General features: G+C 37.5%; 1 protein-coding gene across 1 annotated transcript in view; it reads left to right on the plus strand.

Annotated features, from left to right (window-relative positions):
• Nucleotides 1-11,313: 11,313 nt before the first annotated feature.
• LEPR (leptin receptor) overlaps nucleotides 11,314-22,008 on the plus strand; it is a 76,885-nt gene continuing 66,190 nt past the window's right edge. The window contains exons 1-3 of the mRNA XM_065884304.1: nucleotides 11,314-11,373; nucleotides 16,115-16,444; nucleotides 19,019-19,142. Coding sequence (XP_065740376.1) covers nucleotides 11,334-11,373; nucleotides 16,115-16,444; nucleotides 19,019-19,142 — 494 coding nt within the window. The 5' untranslated portion in view covers nucleotides 11,314-11,333. The remainder of the gene's footprint in view (nucleotides 11,374-16,114; nucleotides 16,445-19,018; nucleotides 19,143-22,008) is intronic.

Genomic DNA, 22,008 nt, shown 5'->3' on the forward strand with positions numbered 1-22,008 from the left:
TGGATGGAATGTCCTATAAATATCAATTAAATCTATCTGGTCTATTGTGTCATTTAAGGCTTGTGTTTCCTTATTAATTTTCTGTTTGGATGATCTGTCCGTTGGTGTAAGTGAGATGTTAAATTCCCCCACTATTATTGTGTTAGTGTTGATTTCCTCTTTTATAGCTGTTAGCAGTTGCCTTATGTATTGAGGTGCTCCTATGTTGGGTGCATATATATTTATAATTGTTATATCTTCTTCTTGGGTTGATCCCTTGATCATTATGTAGCGTCCTTCCTTGTCTCTTGTAATAGTCTTTGTTTTAAAGTCCATTTTGTCTGATAGGAGAATTGCTACTCCAGCTTTATTTTGATTTCCATTTGCATGGAATATCTTTTTTTTTTTTTTTTTTTTTTTTTTTGCTGTATGCGGGCCGCTCACTGTTGTGGCCTCTCTCGTTGTGGAGCACAGGCTCCGGACGCACAGGCTCAGCGGCCATGGCTCACGGGCCCAGCCGCTGCGCAGCATGTGGGATCTTCCCGGACAGGGGCACGAACCGGTGTCCCCTGCATCGGCAGGTGGACTCTCAACCACTGCGCCACCAGGGAAGCCCTGGAATATCTTTTTTATCCCTTCACTTTCAGTCTGTATGTTTCCCTAGGTCTGAAGTGGGTCTCTTGTAGACAGCATATATATGAGTCTTGTTTTTGTATCCATTCAGCAAGCCTGTGCCTTTTGGTTGGCGCATTTAATCCATTCACGTTTAATTATCAAAATGTATGTTCCTATGACCATTTTGTTAATTGTTTTGGGTTTGTTTTTGTAGGTCCTTTTCTTCTCTTGTGTTTCCCATTTAGAGAAGTTCCTTTAGCCTTCGTTGTAGAGCTGGTTTGATGGTGCTGAATTCTCTTAGCTTTTGCTTGTCTGTAAAGCTTTTGACTTCTTCGTGGAATCTGAATGAGATCCTTGCCGGGTAGAGTAATCTTGGTTGTAGGTTCTTCCCTTTCATCACTTTAAGTATATCATGCTACTCCCTTCTGGCTTGTAGAGTTTCTGCTGAGAAATCAACTATTAACCTTATGGGAGTTCCCTTGTATGTTATTTGTTGTTTTTTCCTTGTTGCTTTCAATAATTTTTCATTGGCTTTAATTTTTGCCAGTTTGATTACTGTGTGTCTCGGCTTGCTTCTCCTTGGGCTTATCCTTTATGGGACTCTACGCTCTTCCTAGACTTGGGTGGCTATTTCCTTTCCCATGTTAGGGAAGTTTTCAACTCTAATCTCTTTAAATATTTTCTCCGGTCCTTTCTCTCTCTCTTCTCCTTCTGGGACCCCTATAATGTGAATGTTGTTGCATTTAATGTTATCCCAGAGGTCTCTTAGGCTATCTTCATTTCTTTTCATTCCTTTTTCTTTATTCTGTTCCGCAGCAGTGAATTCCAACATTCTGTCTTCCAGGTCACTTATCCACTCTTCTGTCTCAGTTATTCTGCTATTGATTCCTTCTAGTGTAGTTTTCACTTCAGTTATTGTATTGTTCATCTGTTTGTTTGTTCTTTAATTCTTCTAGGTCTTTGTTAAACATTTCTTGCATCTTCTCGATCTTTGCCTCCGTTCTGTTTCTGAGGTCCTGGATCATCTTCACTATCATTATTCTGAATTCTTTTTCTGGTAGGTTGCCTGTCTCCACTTCATTTAGTTGTTTTTCTGGGGTTTTATCTTGTTCCTCCATCTGTTACATAGCCCTCTGCCTTTTCATCTTGTCTATCTTTCTGTGAATGTGGTTTTTGTTCCACAGGCTGCATGGTTGTAGTTCTTCTTGCTTCTGCTCTCTGCCCTCTGGTGGATGAGGCTATTTACGGGGCTTGTGCAAGTTTCCTGATGGGAGGGAGTGGTGCTGGGTAGAGCTGGCTGTTGCTCTGGTGAGCAGAGCTCAGTAAAACTTTAATCCACTTGACTGCTGATGGGTGGGGCTGGGTTCCCTCCCTGTTGGTTGTTTGGCCTGAGGCGACCCAACACTGTAGCCTACCCGGGCTCTTTGGTGGGGCTAATTGCTGACTCTGAGAGGGCTCCCGCCAAGGAGTACTTCCCAGAACTTCTGTTGCCAGTGTCCTTGTCCTCACGGTGAGACAGAGCCATCCCCTGCCTCTGCAGGAGACCCTCCAACACTAGTAGGTAGGTCTGGTTCAGTCTTCTATGGGGTCACTGATCCTTCCCCTGGGTCCTGATGTGCACACTACTTTGTGTGTGCCCTCCAAGAGTGGAGTCTCTGTTCCCCCCAGTCCTGTCGAAGTCCTGCAATCAAATCCCGCTAGCCTTCAAAGTCTGATTCTCTTGGAATTCCCCCTCTGTTGCCGGACCCCCAGGTTCGGAAGCCTGACTTGAGGCTCAGATCCTTCACTCCAGTGGGTGGACTTCTGTGGTATAAGTGTTCTCCAGTCTGTGAGTCACCCACCCAGCAGTTATGAGATTTGATTTTATTGTGATTGTGCCCCTCCTACTGTCTCATTATGGCTTCTCCTTTGTCTTTGGATGTGGGGTATCTTTTTTTTTTTTTTTTTTTTGTGGTACGCGGGCCTCTCACTGTTGTGGCCTCTCCCGTTGCGGAGCACAGGCTCCGGACGCGCAGGCTCAGCGGCCATGGCTCACAGACCCAGCCGCTCCGCGGCATGTGGGATCTTCCCGGACCGGGGCACGAACTCGCGTCCCCTGCATCGGCAGGTGGACTCCCAACCACTACGCCACCAGGGAAGCCCCTGGGGTATCTTTTTTGGTGAGTTCCAGTGTCTTCCTGTTGATGATTTTCAGCAGTTAGTTGTGATTCTGGTGTTCTCGCAGGAGGGAGTGAGAGCACATCCTTCTACTCTGCCATCTTGAACCAATCTCCGAGAATTTCTTTTAAGTTGGTTCATTTTGCAAATTTTATGCTGGCTCTATATTGATCTTAGCAAAAGATGTCCACAGAAGGTTTTCAGATAGCACACAGGGCTCATATTCCTTCCTTCCTCAAATGGTCTTTCAATAGTTTGTTAACTGAAATATTGATGGATTAAAATTGTCCTGTCTGTCATTTGAAAAGCACCCCAGGTTTCTGTGTATGCAATCAATGACAACGAGGTCACAGCTGCTACCAGGCCATCAGTGGTTGTAAGATGACATCGATTTTAACAAGGATCCTGGTGTCAGAGGTGTTAAAATATTGTGAATCTTAGAATAGAGAAAATACAATACTACTCTCTCCCTTTGTATTGTATTTCTTGGAGTTCAACTAGTATGTCATGTCTGTGAACCTTTAATTAGCTCCTAGGACTTTGTTAGTAGCTACTTTCTTTGAAATCCATTAGCACTTAATTTAATTAAAAGGACAAAATAATAATTTTGCATGAAAAGAATCCATGCACATGGTTACAAAAACCTACTGTAATAAAACACAGTGGTCCCTTACCCCACTCACTTCACTTTTTTATTCCTGACTTTGAGAACAACTAACTTTAATCATTTCTGGGTTTGTTTCCTCCATTGGCTACCTCTGTAGGGCTAAATAATATGCTTATATTGACTTTTTTTCCTTTTATTTTCATTTATCAACTTTAAACAGGTACCATAGTAGGAAAGAATTTAGCTTACTAATTTCACCTTCTTTCTCTGACCCTCTTCTACATATAATTATATTAATTTTCTGACCTCTTTTATTGGTTCCGTTTATAATTCTATGACCATTTCTTGTTCCATTCAGTACAGATGGTTTCTCTTGACTCCCTACTTTATGAGGTTGGGATATTTCACCCTTTGCCTTCTCACCATCTCTCCTTTTATAATTATACGACTCCAATTTTGACAGCTGTACGGTGAGAATATTGATAATATTTTATGCTTAATATTTGCAATTAAATTTTTCATTTTTGTCTATTGGTTAGGCCAAAAAGTTGAAAAATGAATAAATAGCAACATTAATGTTATTGTGACTTTTTAAGTATTACTCATTGCAGAACTAGGAAGAGTTCTAGGATTATTTCGTTCAATATGACTTCTCAGCCACCCAAAGGAGAATGTTCCTAGAATCAAGGTTAAGGGGATTCTTTCTTCTTTCAAATGGATTTTTTAATTTCAGCATTTGCTCAAAATTGTGCCATATTTTATTTCAATTCATATTTAGATCAGGACTTTTTAATAAGGCTTTTCCCAATTAGCTGAATTTTTTCTTATTGGGAGAAGATATGTGAGCCTTGTTCATTATGGCTTTAATTTTAAGTTTTTTCCTCATTCCCTTTATTTTTTGGAATCCATTTCATTCTTCTTTTTGAAGCTTATTGAATGCGTATTCTTATTTGGACTAGTGGCTTCAATTTTGAACTAAGGCTTCCCTTTTTCCCTCATGTTATTCTGGTTTTTAGTTTGTTTTATTTTCAAATTTTTGCAGCTTCAGAATCATATTATGCATTAAGTTGCCTTCTGTCCTCACCTTTTTCTTGGCCATTTCCTTTCAGTGGTCATCTGTACCCCATCTACTATCTGGACAGTTCATTCTCAAGTCTGCAGAGTCATCAACTGGGTCGTAGTCAAGCTTTCCTGTATCCTGAGTCCCTGAATCCCTCTTTCTTGGTTTATTCCTCATTTTGCTGGAATACGTCATAAAATTACCTCTGAGAAAGAGATTCACGGGATATAAATTTTCTAAATCATTGCATTATTGAAAATATATTTGTTTTGCTCTGATACTTGCTTGATTGGCTAATAGAATTTTAAACTATAAATAATTTTCCATCAGCCATTACTGGATTGTTTTCTAGAATTCAGTGTTTTGAGATGAAACATTTGTTTTAATTCTGCTTACCATTCCTTTAGTGATTTTTTTCTCTCTGGAAACTCTTCCTATCTTCTCTTCTTCTTTGCTCTTCTGCAATTTCTTAATGATATGCTTAGGAATGGATTTTTTTTTTCCATTCCTCTTTCTTGGAAGTTGGTAGAATTTTTTTTTTTTTTTTTTTTTTTCAGTTTGAAGACTTATGTCTCTTATCAGCCCTGGGAAATTTTCTTATATTATTTCGCTGATCATTTTCTCTTTATTCTTTTTTTCTGTAACTGCTATTGGTTGGATATGAATCACTTGACTTTATTCCCCTCCCCCCCACCTTGGGGAGGAATTAATTATGCAAATGTGTTTTCTAACCTTTCCATTGGAAAAACTTTTTCATAACTCTTCCTTTTTTTTTTTCCCAAAGCTCTTTCTTCCTCTGATATTCCTTTGTCAGAACAATCTTTGAGTTTATGGGTGCAAAGTCTTTTGACACGTCCTCTTTAGCATTTGTTAAAGCTACTTTTTTTCCCTCTGATTTTTCTCTGTGTCCCCTGTGGTAGGTTTTCTTTTTTCTATCTTTCTTTATACAAAATTTTTCCATTATACTGAAGACTTCTTTCATGTCTTAGCTCACGTCTCCATTCAGGGTGGCTTTACGTGAAGAAATAAGAATGTGAATTCTGTGTGTATGAGCATTGTTTGCCATCTGACAGGCTTCATTTTAGGCCCTTGAGTAAGGAGCTGCCATTTATGCTGAAGGCTTATCCCCTTAAGTATCAGGATGTGTAAGGTCTTTACCATGTTGGTGCCAAGCCTATACTAGAAGCCCAAGTTCTCCTCCGATAACTTGTATTTCCCCCCCTTTATCATATAGGAGTATAAAGGACAATTATTTATTCTCTTTGGCCATTTGACACCTTTGAATACTTTGCTTGACTTTGGGGAATTCCCCACATTATAGATCCATATTTTACCAAGTTTTCTGGCTGTCTGAAGGTAGGTTGTGAATTAGGTTTTACCACTTAGAGGCATTCATGCCAGATTTTAGTTGAGAAGTGTGGGACATGAAAGGGCAGATGAGCTCAGAAGAACTCAGAGGTGGTAGGCACTATGATTTCAGTCATAACATACAGTGTCCTGTTGTGGTGTCAGGGCTGTGTTTTCTAGAGCAATTCTACATTAGATGTTGGGTATGGTTCTTGACTGTGTGCTTTACTGGCTGGGTTCTCTGGTCCTCGCTGAGGTTCTGTGACGTACCCAGTAATCTTTAGTAAGTTCCTTTTCTACTGTTGACTAAAAAAAATGCACAATATGAGAGTTGTAAGTTAAGTTTTATTTGGGGCAAAATGAGGGCTATAGCCCGGGAGAGAGCCTCTCAGACAGCTCTAAGAAACTGCTGTGAAGAGGTGTGGGGGGGCAGTATATATGTGATTTTGGTGAAGGGGGTACGTGCAATCAAGCACACATTTTGGCAGAGGGTAGCTGCTAGTCACGAGGATCAGATGTCTCCGTTAGTGACTGTGCTTTTCTAGATGTGAGAAGATGCAAGAAACTGGGCTCATAAAGTCTTCTGAAAATATCTAACTATCTGAAGGCCTGTTCTGCCAGGTTTTCCCAGAGCACAGAGTGCCTCATTCCTGATCTCCACCCTGAACTCACTTCAGGGTGTGTTGAAGGTCAGTGACTACAGTGGCTAATGACTTCATTCCAGATGGCAAGTGACAATTTTCAGTTGGCACTACTTAAACTAGGCAGAGTTGATTTTGGTTGTTTGTAAACCACTCCACTGACAGTTACAGGGAGCTAGATTTTGCTGTTTATGAGGGGATAAAAAAGTCAAACATTACATATAGAGACCAAACTATCCAACATCCAGGGTTCTCCCAAGCAAGTTTGTTTCCTCATTGATGACAGAGCCTTACCCAAATGTCCTAGGTAGTTTCTTCCTTCATTCTACTTTGTTAGTCTTTGTTTCGTCTTCCAGAAGTTTGTTTAAATCTCTTTTTTGCTGCTGGTCCCGTCATTTTCTCGTTCTAAGTGGATTGACTTTACTATAATTCTAAAGGCATCTCAGGAGGAAAAGAAGATCAATTTGTTTAGTTTGCCATCTTGAATCTGAAGTCCCATGGCACTTTATTCATACTGGAATTATAGTACTTTGACATGTAAAATAATAAAATAATGTCAGTATAAAATAAAAATTTAAAAATATTATTTCTTAAAGTAAATGATGATTTCTTCTTAATTTCTGTATAATTAGCACCCCATGTAATAACTTACATTTTACCAAGTATTCAACTAATATTTAAATGAGTTGATTTATGTACAGATTTTAAGTTACTTCGTATATTGGTAAGATGCCTATTTTGACTCAGCTGTGTTGACTTTGGTACTTAGGTTAATAAATCATAGCTTATTACTCTAATTTCAAGGAATCAATTTGCAACAAGAACACACAGTTAGAGTCATATCAGGAATTAAACTCGAAATTATGTTTTCAAAGGGACAAATGCTTACACCAGGATGAAGGAAGAAATTTATTATTTAATTAAAAAACTAATTTAAGTCTATAACAGCTACTTAATGGGAATAACATGACCAATTTCCTTCCTAAGTGAAGAAATAAAAGTAAACATACTTAAAATAATGAGGTTAATAGAAATAGACCAGGGTATATTTGCTAAATTTTGACACTCTAAGAGTTTTTTTCATTTATATTTAAATAAAATGCTTAAATGTTGTTATTTAGGTGAAAGATAAATGGCTGCTTCTCTAGCAGAAAGTAAACAAAAATTAGTGGCAGATGGAGCTCATTGAGTTTGTTCATCAAAACAACAGTATTGCCAGAATTGCTTTTCTTACTCGTAAAATTTTCTACAAATCTAGAGACTTTTTTAGATCATTGGAGAAAGTTGTAGTTAATTTCTTTTCTGCCCGGTGATTCATTCAAACACTAATTGAGACTATTCTGTTTATATATAAGTAGAATTTGATACATAAAAATCACACAAAAATTTTCTACAATAGATATTAAAGTCTGATAAAATATGTAGAGTACAGATTTTAATTTTTCCTTTTGTTTTAAGTTTAGTAATAACTGAAGAGTTAGTGATATGTTTAATATGCTTTACTATGTTTGGTATATTATGCAAATTGAATTAGTGCCTGTACATCCAGATATAATGGATGTGTCGTTTAGATCAGACTATGGGTGAATCTTTGTATAGTTTACTAAAGATTTCTTCAGATATTTCAGATAAGACACATTACTCTTTTTAACTATCAACGTAGAATGATTACATTCCAGGAATGATTACATTCCAGCAGAAATGCTAGGCCGTATTATCTCAAGCTCCTCATAACTTGATGTCTATCAATGACTCAATTCATGGAGCTATAATTATAGAGGGATGTGCACTTCATTTACCTACATTAGGAATTCTTAATCTGGGAGCTTTGGATAAATTTCAGAGAGTTTATTAACCCCTTGAAATTATAGCCCTAACTTTAGGTATATGTTCCTCCTCCTGCCAGTTGGTACATTGCTCTCACCAAATTCTCAACAATGTCAATGATCCAAAAGTAGTTAGGAATCACCATTCTGAAATTCTCTCTTATATTATGACAGTTTCTCAAAGAGCTGTATCTGGATGATATTAGAATGCCTCTTTTAAAGATTGCTTTTATTCAATTTTGTCTTGGTGTGATACCACCAGCCTATTTCGAAGGATATTTCAAGAAAGAGTCTTATCTTGACACTCATTTATTTATTTCTTCACTCATTCATTCAGTTACTACATATAGAGCACCTTCTATATGAGAGGCAGGCTTCTATGTGGGAAGGATATCATGAAAAGGACACAGCCAAAAAATCCCTTGGTCTAGAGGAGTTTAGATTCTAGCAGGAGGAGTTAGAAAATAAGCAAGAAAAATAATGGACCATATTCATGTTAGATAGTGTTAAGTAATAAGGAGAAAAAAAGTAAACAGAACAGCAGATATGACATGACGGGGTGGGGAAGGTGTTGGAATTTTAGGTAGGCTGTTCAGGGAAGGCTCCTCTGAGAAGGTGACTCGAGCAAAGGGGAGAGCAGCAGTTGATGAGATCAGAGGGGCACTAGAGATCCAGGACCTTGTAGTGTTGCACAGGACTGGGACTTTTACTCTGAGTGAAAATGTGAGCACTGCAGTGTTTTGTAAAAGAGACATGGGCTGACCCATATGTTACCAAGACCATTCTGGCTGCTGCATTGGAAACAGACTTAATTGGGGAGCGAGGGCTGCAGCCAGCAGACCAGTTAGGAGGCCCTTCTGATTGTCCGGGGAAGAGACGATCGTGCCTGGAGCAGGGTTTTGGCAGTGGAGGGAGAGAGAAATGATTGAATTTTGAACTTCCTGTGAAACTCGGTGCTGTTAGGATACCTATGAGGATGTTACTTGTTATCTTATGAAGTTACTCAGGCAAAATTTCTTTCTGTTCTTAGTGTTAGATTATTTTCCTAGATTATTCGTACTTTCCCCCTAAACTGTTGGTTTCACTTTTTCTCTGAATTAAAAAAAAAACTTAAAACAAATTAAAAGCTCATCTGTAGGAAGTGAATTTCAATTAATGGCGTTTTGCATATTATACTCATTTTGGTCATCTTACCATTAATTTTTCCCTTTGCTTGATTTTTTTCCTCACAGTTTTAAGATATGTCATTTTTTCCCTATTATTTACGTTTTTATAAACCTCCTCGTATATTCCTTTCTGGTACAATTTAGGGTGGATATAAATATTTCTTTCTTTGTGTCTGTCTAAATATCACCTTTCACAGTCTCTTCAGTGTTATGGCTATGCCCTCTTTACGCTTGTGATTGTTACTCTGTTATAGAAGAGTGAAACCTGATTGCAAGAATTCAAACCTAAGAGTAGTGTGTGTTTCGCCTGGAACATTAAATAAAAGAATGGTTGTCTTATGTAAGGAAGAACAATATGATGTATTGTTGATCCACTTGACTCAGTAGAACAGTTGAGTTAACAGTGAGTCAAATCAGTTGTTGGACTGAATTACTTAGTCATTAGTCACTTCAGTCGAAACACTTAGTCTAGTGATATGCTGCATTTATGACACATCCTGATTATGCAATGGACCTTGGGTTTGTTTTATGAGACAATGTTGTATCAGAAACAGCATAAAAAACCTGGGAGGACTTTGCATACATTTAATACCATTAGATAATTAAGATTGCACACTGAACCGATTTCTAGAAACCGTAAAGATACATTCTGATGTCAAGTGTGTAAAGAACCAAAATCCTGGTGAAAAACTCAGTCTGACAAACAAATTTATGAGACTACAAAATGGTCATACTCATCCATCTTTTTCCTAAGAGTCATGTAAGTTGTGAACTAAACAAACACGTTTTTCTGTTTGCTCATCACATGCTACCAGTTCTCAAATATGACTTATGAGACATGTTTCTCACTCAATACTTTATAATATTCTTTGTGCTCAAGCTGTGATTACTGTTTTAAACCAAAGTCTCCCCAGAATCATAGGCAGCTCTGAAAGGGATTGTAGAGATCGTCCTTCAGTCTGATTTGTAGATGAGGAACCTGAGGTCTAGAGTGGTGACGTCCCAAGTCCTATAGCTGATTAGTCAAAGAGCCTTGAATGGCACCCAACATTCCTGACGCTTAATTCAGGGTGTTTTACCTCAGATTAATTTTCATATAGTGAACCGAATTCCAAATATGAGATAATGAAAAAGACTCGGACATCAAAAGCCTTTAGTGTTTCCTTACAAATCTAAGTCCAATATGTTAACATAGTAGTACAAATAATCTTATTCATAATATATTCGAATTGAATAGAACTCATGGGAAAGTTTGTCTCTGAAGTCATCCCTATCATCTGCATATATGAAGCCATCAGACTTTCCTTCAATTACTGATAACTCGCCAATGTGAATGAATATTACCTCATTTGCAAATGAATGGGGGTTTCTAAAAGCATATGGGAAAATTTCCTCATCTTTATTGGAAATAAATGTGCAGTGCATTACCTATGCTATAATCATTTGGCTTTGTAGTATCATAGTGAAGATAAAGGCTTTAGGAAATAAGAGAAATTTAAGAACTGAGCACACACAAAAAATGAAGAGTGTGATACTTATAATGTTAGATCAGCTGTACATATTTAATTAATACTGTGAGCACTTTTCTTTAGTTAAAAATTCAATCTCATCTGTGATACCTGTCCTGGTTTGTCATGTCGTAAAGGAACATTGCCATTTTTTTTATTAAGCCATGTGTGAATGTATCACTTATATTTTAACTATGTAAAATAGTATGTGCAGAGGAATGAATCTATAACTTACAGTTTCACGTTAATGTTAAACACTGATACTGATCCAGAGTATTGTAGAGGATTACAATTTAAAGAATTCTTAATTATAATCCTTTTCCTTTTATATTTTTCCACAGACGGCTTGTGTATATGTCAGTTTTTTTATGTGCGTGTGTATTTGTTTTAGATTTACTGTTTTTCAGGCGCACTTCTCTGAAGTAAGATGAGTTGTCAAAAATTCTGTGTGGCTTTTTTACATTGGGGTAAGTTATTTGCTTTTTAAATATCCATATATGCGGTGGAGATTTTGCCCTTAGAGATGCTGTTTCCTTTAATGGCTAATCAAATTTCCCGTTTCCAGTTAGGAATTCTCTTGCCATGGTTAAAAATGCAAACCAAACAAACGTATAAGTGTGAAAATGAAAACTCTTCCCAACCTCCTGGAAACAATGTGATGTGTATCCTCCCAGGAACATAACACACACACACACACACATATTCATATCTCTAGTACAGTACACACACACACACACACACACATTCATATCTCTAGTTGCAAAAATAGAACTGGTCTATACATTCTGCATTTTTCTTTTTTCCACTTAACAGCTTTTCAATTTATCATGACAACTATTTTGCCAGTGTTTACTGATTTACTTATTTGTTTAATGGTTGCATGATAATGAACTGTATGAATGTACCTTAAATTATAAATTTAGTTGAACAATTCCCATTGATAGACAATTCTTTTTCCATAACAGATAATGCTACATTGAAATTCGTATACATATATCTTTGTGTATTTAGAAGAGTATTTCTGTAGATTAATTCCTAACGAGGAATTTCTGTGTTGAGTAGTAAGCACATGTTTGAATTTGATAGATACTGTGAAATCTTCTCCACAAAGCTCTGTGCCTTTTGCAGTCCCAACATGAGTATATGAGTGGTATTCCATTGTATTCCTGCCAAAGATGCATGTTATCATTCTTTTACTTTTTTGCCCTGTCAAAGCAAAATACAACATCTCACTTTAATTTTATTTATTTGGTTATTTGTGAGATTGAGTACTGTTTAGTGACCATTTCTATTTTTTTATGTGATTTTCTAATTCACATACTTTGACTATTTTGTTGTTGGATTTTATTTGTCTCAATTGATTTTTAGAAATTTCTAAAATGTAGATATTTAGCTCTGTATTATTCAAGGTTCTCCAGAGAAGCAGGAACAATAGGATTTATATATATCTAGGATGAGGTTTATTATAAGGAATTGGCTCACATGATTATGGAGGCTGAGAAGTCCCAAGATTTGCAGTTGGCAAGCTGGAGACCCAGGAGAGCTGATGTAAGTTCCTGTCCAAACAATGGCAGGTTTGGGACCCAGGAAGAGTAAAGCTTCAGTTTGAGTCCAAAGGAAGGAAAAGACTGACGTCCCAGTTCAAGCCTGTCAAACAGGAGGAGTTCCCTCTTACCCAGTCATTTTTGTTCTATTTAGGTCTTCAATTGATTGGATGAGGCCCACCCACATCAGGAATGGCATCTGCTTTACTCAAGTCTACTAGTTCATCCAGGAACAGCCTCACAGACACACTCAGATTAACATTTGACCAAATGTCTGAGCACCCCGTGGGCCTAGTGAAGTTGACACATAGCATTAACCATCACAAGCCCTAAGAATTTATTATGTTTTGCAAATTTTTTCTCCTTGCCCATCATTTATTTTCTAACTTGGTTTTCTTTTACAGTTCAGAATATTTATACATACACATTAACACCCTTATACATACTTGGAAACAAGATATCATGACATTTAAATATTTTAATTTTATTTAGCAAATGTAGCATTATTAAATTATGAATACATATATCAGATGATAGTCAAAACTTTAATTGTCTGTATCCAGGAGCAGTTTACTTGGTGATAATATTTAAAATAAATGGCTACCATACAGAATAACAGATTTGTTCTAAAATGCAAAGGAAATGTCATTTTAAATGGTATTCCCCATTATGACTCTAGTAAACAATGACAAGATAATGTTATAAGGGGATATTATCAAGGGATGATGTATACCTTGGGAATTCCCACCTTGACTATCACCAGAAGAATGTTTTCAAAAATTAAATGTGTACTAGTCTTTGGGGCTTCCCTGGTGGCACAGTGGTTGAGAGTCCGCCTGCCGATGCAGGGGACACGGGTTCGTGCCCCGGTCCGGGAAGATCCCACATGCCGCAGAGCGGCTGGGCCCGTGAGCCATGGCCGCTGAGCCTGCGCATCCGGAGCCTGTGCTCTGCAACGGGAGAGGCCGCAACAGTGAGAGGCCCGTGTACCGCAAAAAAAAAAAAAAAAAAAAAAAAAAAAAATTAAATGTATACTAGTCTTCCTCCTACCTATTCCTATCTCTCGAATATCCTTGAGAGAAAGCTTAATAGACATTTTTTTTAGAATCTTGTGTTTTAAATTTCTGTGAAGCATAGCAGGCTTCTGCTGGAAAGTAGTCACACAATGCCAGTGACTTTTGAGTATATAGTTGACCCTTGAAGAGCATGGGTTTTCGCAGGTCCACTTATACTCAGATTTTTTTCAATAGTAAATACTGCAGTACTGCATGATCCAAGGTTAGTTGAATCTGCAGATGCAGAAGAACTGTGTATACAGAGGAACCGTGTATAGGGAGGGCCAACTATAAGTTATATGCAAATTTTCCACTGCTCAGAGGGTCAGTGCCCTTAACCTCTGCATTGTACTATTCTTAGTTGTTTCTTACAGCATTCTAGAGATATTTTGATTTTTTTTAACTCAAATCATTTATTTAGACTGTGTTCCAAGTTTTGGAAATTAAAGTCAAGCTATCTTTAACAAAACCTGTTTTCTCTGGCAACGATCACCTGTGTGTCAGCTAGTTCTGGGCATCTTTTTGGCTACTCTAATCTTTTTTTTTTAATTTTTATTTTATATTGGAGTATAGTTTATTAACAATGATGTGTTAGTTTCAGGTGTACAGCAAAGAGATTCAGTTATACATATACATGTATGTATTCTTTTTCAAATTCTTTTTCCATTTAGATTATTTCAGAGTATTGAGCAGAGTTCCCTGTGCTGTACAGTAGGTCCTTGTTGGTTATCTGTTTTAAATATAGCAGTGTGTACATGTCAATCCCAAACTTCCAATCTTTAAAAGTGCTCTTGGAGCTTTCCTTGTTATATATACTGTTCTTTGTCATTTTAGCCATATATATATTTACTGAAAATATCCAGGATAATTCCACTGCTACAGATTTCAGAAAAACTAGACCACAGGGGGCTATCAAAGAGTGGTAACATTCTCTCTTACATTCTCTATCTAATTTTTATTAGGCTCCATGCTAATCTTTCACATTGGCTTTCCAAAAGGTTTGTGGTTTGGTCAAGCTTTGTGAATTGGAAGAGGTCTGGGGCCTTGTATAACATATGATAGGATGATAACAGATGTCATATGATAACATGATAACATATGCCTCCAGGTGAATATATATTTCCCTCTTTGGAGGGAAAGAAATATCATTTGCAAAGGAAGCATGTAAACAAAATAGAATCATCTTTTAATTAAACTGATTCAGTAGTTACTATGTCTAAGACATTCATTATTACATTTTAAGTTTTAAATAGTTCTTTGAGGATTTTAGGCTAATTTCAATTCAGCCAACCAAATCTTCCATGTGCAGCTATAAAATATAATGCTTTTAATTAGTACCAATACATATTCATGGTTTTGTAAAATGAAATACCCAGTTCTCTTTTTAGTGAGTTCTAATTTCAGAAATAAATGTTAGAAGGATTGAAGTCCAAAGGAACATAGTTGCAGTGAGGATTCACTTTTGGTGATGTTATAATACCTAATTGTTATCAGTGTGGGAAAAATAATACTAGTCGTGTTAATCATTTTTGCCTTAAATTTTGCATCTGATACATGTTTATATTAATTAACATTAATAGAAAGTTCTAGAAACCAAATTGTTAACAGTCATTACTTGTGTATTTGAATATTTTTACATGTATTACTTTTGTAATTTAGAACAATACTTTTGTGAATTTTTAAAAAAATTTCTATTTTCTTACATTTTTACGTTTACCATAATCCTTCAAAAGTCTCATTCTATACAAATTCATGAAAAATTCTTAGAATTTTAATTCTTCATTACTTTGTATATGAGGAAACACAGCTGTTGGATCGTTAGGGTAACTTATAAAAGAAAGAATTATGGAGAATTCATTATTTTATTATCAAACAACTACTCATTAAAATACAAGTATCACTTCTGAGGATTTTTGCGGGGGGTACAGGATTATAAAATTGTTCTTAATTTTATGTGTCTAAAAAGTGATAAATTGTCTTTAATCAGCAGTGGACGTTTCCTGTAAGAAGTCTGTCATTGTGCATCAGTTATTGGAGAATGCATTAAGGACATGTCTTATATGATGTCATATATCTGGAGAACCATGGGCAGATTCAGGAAATCATCCAGCTGTCCTGATGTTGAAGACAAACCCTTTCTAAAAGCACTCAGTGAAAGTAGTGTTAACATTTTGGTGTTATTCTCATTAAGAAATATTAAAACAGCACGTTAATGTTTGCTTATATAATTGCACATCCAGATACTTACCATTTATGCTGGAAGTTCATTAGAATAATTTATTTTTTAGAAAAGGAAATTGGAATATTTAGCTATAATTTCCTATCATTAAAATATAATTATGAGATGTTAGATTAATGAGGAAAATGAATTGTGAATTTCCAAAAAAGGGGTGCTAAGGAGTGAAGTTACCTCTATAAATAAATGCACCCTCTTAAGTGTAACACTTTGTTCAGTGGAAGCACAGAGCTATGCATTAGGCACTGATTGAGCACTTAGAAAGTTAAGTAATTACTATTGAGCACTACATGGCTTAATCTTAGATACTTCCTGTTTATGTCTAGTCAAAATGATTAATTGCTTTCTGTGTGTCTTTTAAATGTCCTAACAGAATTTATTTATGTGATAACTGCATTTAACTTGGCATATCCAATTACTCCCTGGAAATTTAAGTTGTCTTGCATGCCACGAAATACAACATATGACTTCCTCTTGCCTGCTGGAATCTCAAAGAACACTTCAAATTTGAGTGGACATTATGAGGCACTTGTTGAAACTAAACTTAATTCAAGTGGTACCTACTTATCTAACTTATCATCCAGAACAACTTTCCACTGTTGCTTTTGGAGCGAGGAAGATAAAAACTGCTCTGTACATGCAGACAACATTGAAGGGAAGGCATTTGTTTCAACAGTAAATTCTTTAGTTTTTCAACAAATAGGTAAGTATTTTAATGTTCCAAACATTACCTCTTACTTAACTGAATTGAACAAAATGGTTCTATTCTCTGAAACCTGTGTGAAATAGATGTCTTATGGATGTGATTCTGAGCACACATTATTATTTTATATTAGTAATAAAATTAGGACCAAACTAATAAGTCCCCAGTTACTTTCTATCCCCTAAAAATAAAATAAAAATGTAATGAGGGAACTTTTTAACCTTAGCATACATTTCTTGTAGTCTTCTAAATTGGCTTTAAAATAGAAAAAGCACAACTAATTTTTGTTAAGTAGATAAAATATCAAATGGCAGATAATACTGTTGAGTTAGTTAAAGCAAGCAAGGAATCTCTCCGTAACCAAGGAGAGATCAAAAAAACCAAATCAGGGTTTTTTTTGTTGTTTAAGTATAATGCATACTAAATGTAGCTCATGTTGTTAATAATTCTGCATGTGGAAATCTAAACAACAAAATTATCTCCAAGCCTCTGGAAAAGCTAAATAGAGCAGAGACAATTGACTTAACATTGTAGAGACCTACAGTATGAAAATAAAGACGTACATAATATAATACTCCTATGTAGGGTTAGTCAGAATTTCTCAACCTCAAAATTATTGACATTGTGGGCCAGATAATTCTTGGTTATGGGGGACTGTTCTGTGCATTGTGGGATGTTCGAAGCATCCCCGCCTTCTGCCCACTTAATGTCTGTTAACACTCACTCCCCAGTTGTGACAATCAAAACATATCTCTAGGGCTTCCCTGGTGGCGCAGTGGTTGAGAGTCCGCCTGCCAAAGCAGGGGACATGGGTTCGTGCCCCGGTCCGGGAAGATCCCACATGCCGCGGAGCGACTGGGCCCATCAGCCATGGTCGCTGAGCCTGTGCGTCCGGAGCCTGTGCTCCGCAACGGAGAGGCCACAACAGTGTCAGGCTCGCGTACCGCAAAAAAAAAAAAAACAAAAACATATCTCTAGACTTTGCCAGATGTCCCTTGGAGGGCCAAAGCAGCACTGATTAGATGGAAGAAACACTCAATTTGTTGAAATCAGGTTAGGAGTAAGGATAAAGTATAACTGTGCAATAAAATCAGAGTTTTTTTTTTTTTTTTTGCGGTACGCGGGCCTCTCACTGTTGTGGCCCCTCCCGCTGCGGAGCACAGGCTCCAGACGCGCAGGCCCAGCGGCCATGGCTCACGGGCCCAGCCGCTCCGCGGCATGTGGGATCCTCCTGGACCGGGGCACGAACCCGTGTCCCCTGCATCGGTAGGCGGGCTCTCAACCACTGCGCCACCAGGGAAGCCCCTAAAATCAGAGTTTTAAATCAAGTTAGATAACTCCCAGTGTCTCCAACTGACTATAAGCATTTAAGTTAATTTTAAATGACACAGTTCTTTAATTTGTAAGGGAACTTAACTTAGCCATTCCAATGATTATTAAATATATTAAGAATGAACTTAAAATGTTAGGGTCCCTGTGATGAGCTATAAAATGATCCAAAAATGTTAGGACTTTTTTCGATTATCAAGTGAAATGATTTTGATGCAGATTTTAATTTTACGTATATATATATAAAGGCTAATAATTCATTATTTTTAAATGAGTTTAAGTTTTTGTAACTAAAATTACTAGGTTAAGTGGTGGTTATTCAGGATTTCCATTTATATTCTGCCATATGGGCTGTTTACTTCATAGGGCTCAACCTATGCAAAGTCCCTACTAGCTAGAAATCCTTCAAATGGGGAAATATGTTAGTGGTGCTTAAAGATAAGTATTAGTGTTGTCTTAAGTTAGTCATGATTTTCAACTATTGCTATTCTTGCTCTCTAAATTACAAATCACTAATAGTTTATCATTGTCAGGTGAGTTTTTCAGTGTACAGTGAAATATACTCATATAAATTGTACGTGGGGTCTATAATATTACAATAACAAGAATTTAAGGGCTTCCCTGGTAGCGCAGTGGTTGAGAGTCCGCCTGCCGATGCAGCGGACACGGGTTCGTGCCCCGGTCTGGGAAGATCCCACATGCCGTGGAGCGGCTGGGCCCGTGAGCCGTGGCTGCTGAGCCTGCGCGTCTGGAGCCTGTGCTCCGCAACGGGAGAGGCCACAACAGTGAGAGGCCCGGGTATCGAAAAAAAAAAAAAAAAAATTTAAGATGTGCATCTTAGTTCCAATGTGAATCACCATGCTTTATTGCTAAAGCAGACACTTAAATACTGCCCCAAATTTGCTTGTACCTTGATATTTCATGTTCTCTCATCTCTTGGAAAGTGAGGATGAACTGAGCTAGGTGAATTTTGGGGTCTTCTGTCCTACTTAAGTGGTTCAGGATTTTAAAAATGTTTGAGAAACAATAATTGAATTTAATTATCTTACTTTGTGAAAAAGGAAACTGAAGGCCAAAGGGACTAAATGGGCAAACACATAGGATCAGTTAGAGCCTGTTCTTTTTCTTTCAGAATGGGCAGTGAAAGTTATATCAGAACACTGGTAAATTTAATTTAGCTCTTCTCTTTCACTGAGTTGTTCAGAATGTTTTTCTCGGGTTTAATTTAGTTTATTTTTAATTCAGGTGCAAACTGGAACATACAGTGCTGGATGAAAGAGGACTTGAAATTATTCATCTGTTATATGGAGTCATTATTTAAGAGTCCTTTCAAGAATTATGACCTTAAGGTCCATCTTTTATATCTTCTGTAAGTACCAAATAAATAAATTTGGACATTTCCATGACACAAGTTTTTTTGAAATGCAAGAGTTTCCATATGCAGAAGTAGATTATGAAAGCTCTTCTATCTCTGCATTTCCTTTTATATCAATGTACATTTCTGTACTTTTTATACAGCCATCTTCTCTATTAGGTTTCCTCTTTTCTCCTCATGTTGGTTCAGGTAGCAAAGCATTGCAGATATGGATGGGCGTATATTCTCAAAGAAGCGTGAACTTAATTCAGTAGTGTTAGATATTTGAGTGGAGAAGGGGAAATAGTTTATATTTATTTTTCTGGTGGATTTTTCTCTCATATTTGATCTTTTTATTATCTTAAAATGTAAGTGCTTTTTATTTATTTGTGCTAGGTAGAGAGCCATGATGGTGGTTTCAAACAGCCATACACTTATGATTCTAACAGCTAATATGTCATTCAATAATAATAATTCCAGTGATAATACATACCATTTCTATTTGAATTTTAACTCTTTAAAATTCATTCTCATTTGTTCTTTTATTTGATGCTTAAGAAGAATGTCACTCACCTCCCTCAGTTCTGCAGTTATTGAGGTCATATAATTAAGGGGCAGTGTGCTAGAAACTGTCCATATAAAGATGAATAGAGACAGAAAGTAGAATGATGGCTACTAGGGACTAGGGGAGGGGTAATGAAGAGTTCTTGTTTAAATGGGTTCAGAGTTTCAGTTTGGGGAGATGAAAAAAGTTCTGAAGTTGAATGGTAGGGATTGTTACCCAACAATGTGAATGTACTTAATATCATGAACTGTACACTTAAAATGGTAAATGTTATGTTATGTATATTTTACCACAGTAAAAAAATTTTTAAAGAAACAAAGATGTCAAGAAAAAGATGTATTCATAGACTTTACTAAATGTGTATTTTTAAAATCAATTTATTTATTTATTTTTGGCCGTGTTGGGTCTTCGTTTCTGTGCGAGGGCTTTCTCTAGTTATGGCAAGCGGGGGCCACTCTTCATCGCGGTGCGCGGACCTCTCACTGTCACTGCCTCTCTTGTTGCGGAGCATAGGCTCCAGACGCGCAGGCTCAGTAATTGTGGCTCACAGGCCCAGTTGCTCCGCAGTATGTGGGATCCTCCCAGACCAGGGCTCGAACCCGTGTCCCCTGCATTGGCAGGCAGATTCTCAACCACTGCGCCACCAGGGAAGCCCCAGTAGATGTGTATTTTACATCAACTTTTAAAAATAACTGCAATGGTTGATTTATGTATTTATTCTCACTGTTTTGCCGTATGTTGTTCTATGTATTTTTAGACTATATTGTTGGGTGGATCTATGTTCTTAGTTGTTACATCTTCTTGATGTATTTTCCCATTAACCTTTATACAACATTCTTCTTTGTTTTGTATCTTGCCTTTAGTTTTAAAAATATATTTTGTCTTATATATATTTTTTTTATTATTTTTATTTATTTATTTTTCGGTACGCGGGCCTCTCACTGTTGTGGCCTCTCCCATTGCAGAGCAACAGGCTCCGGACGCACAGGCTCAGCGGCCATGGCCCACGGGCCCAGCCGCTCTGTGGCATGTGGGATCTTCCCGGACCGGGGCACGAACCCGTGTCCCCTGCATTGGCAGGCGGACTCTCAACTGCTGCCCCACCAAGGAAGCCCGTCTTATATTTTTTTAAAAAAAGAATAGTTATGATCTCTGCTCTTGAGCCACTCACAGGCTAGTGGTTGGGACAGATATGTACAAATATGTATCAAAATAGGGCTTCAGTTTTAGTGGTTACTGATGTGCACTTGGTAGGCACATGAAGGTGTGGGAGCACAAGACTGGTGTGAGAGCCTTATGTGGGGATGTCTAGAGCACTGGTGGCAAGAGGAGTGAAGGTTTCCCAAAGAAGGAGATAGCTAAGTTGAAACTTCAGGAATGAATAAGAGCTAATAACAAAAATATGTGGGCAGGTAGCATTGAGAAGCATATCAACATCACCTGGAAATATTTTAGAAATTTAAATTTGATAACTCTGTCCCAGAACTAGAATCAGAAATTTTGGGGGTGAGGCCCATCAATCTGTATTTTATCAAGCCCTTTAGATGAATCTGATGGAACTAAAATTTGAAAATTTCTGGTGTAAAGGTAAATAAGACAAATTTTAGAAGAAAATTTGCATAGCTGCTACCATCCCCATTATGTACTGATTATCAGACTGTAGTTAATATTTATAACTTATGTTAGACTGCTGGACTAATTTTTTTTTGACCTCGCTGCAAGGCTTGTGGAATCTTAGTTCCCCACCAAGGGATTGAACCCGGGCCTCCAGCAGTGAAAGTGCTGAGTCCTAACCATTGGACCTCCAGGAAATTCCCTGGACTAATTCTTAAAGTCACCCCACAGGAGTAGCCCAGATAGGGTGCCCCTGCTGTCACATCTGGTCATTGAGTGTCTCTGTGATGATTTCCACCTCTAATGCTGGTCACTAGATGAATCTAGAAGCCCCTGCTAGCCCCTGCTGCTTTAATGAGTGCAATTCTCATTAGGGCCAGTGTCTTGAATGGGAGTATCTGATTGGTGAGAATGTGCCGTAGCTGCTAGTGTTTCAGCCTAACAGAAGAGTAGATTTCCCAGGCAGATCCTGGGCAGCCAGGTGGATAAATGTCCACAACAGAATGACTGGGCTATAAATCTCTAGAGGCCCAAGAAGCCTGCTGCAGTAGTAAAGTGAGAAGGTAGAGGAGTAATGGGCAAATGCACAGCCAAAGGTGAACATGTAAAGGATGGGAAAGAATGAGCTTGTTTCTAGTCTATAGAAAATGACCCAGCAGGGAGAGAAAAATTGAAGATGTGGTAGAAGGGGACCCATTGAAG

This window comes from Phocoena phocoena, chromosome 1, assembly GCF_963924675.1.
Source record: "Phocoena phocoena chromosome 1, mPhoPho1.1, whole genome shotgun sequence".
Classification (NCBI taxonomy): Eukaryota; Metazoa; Chordata; class Mammalia; order Artiodactyla; family Phocoenidae; genus Phocoena; species Phocoena phocoena.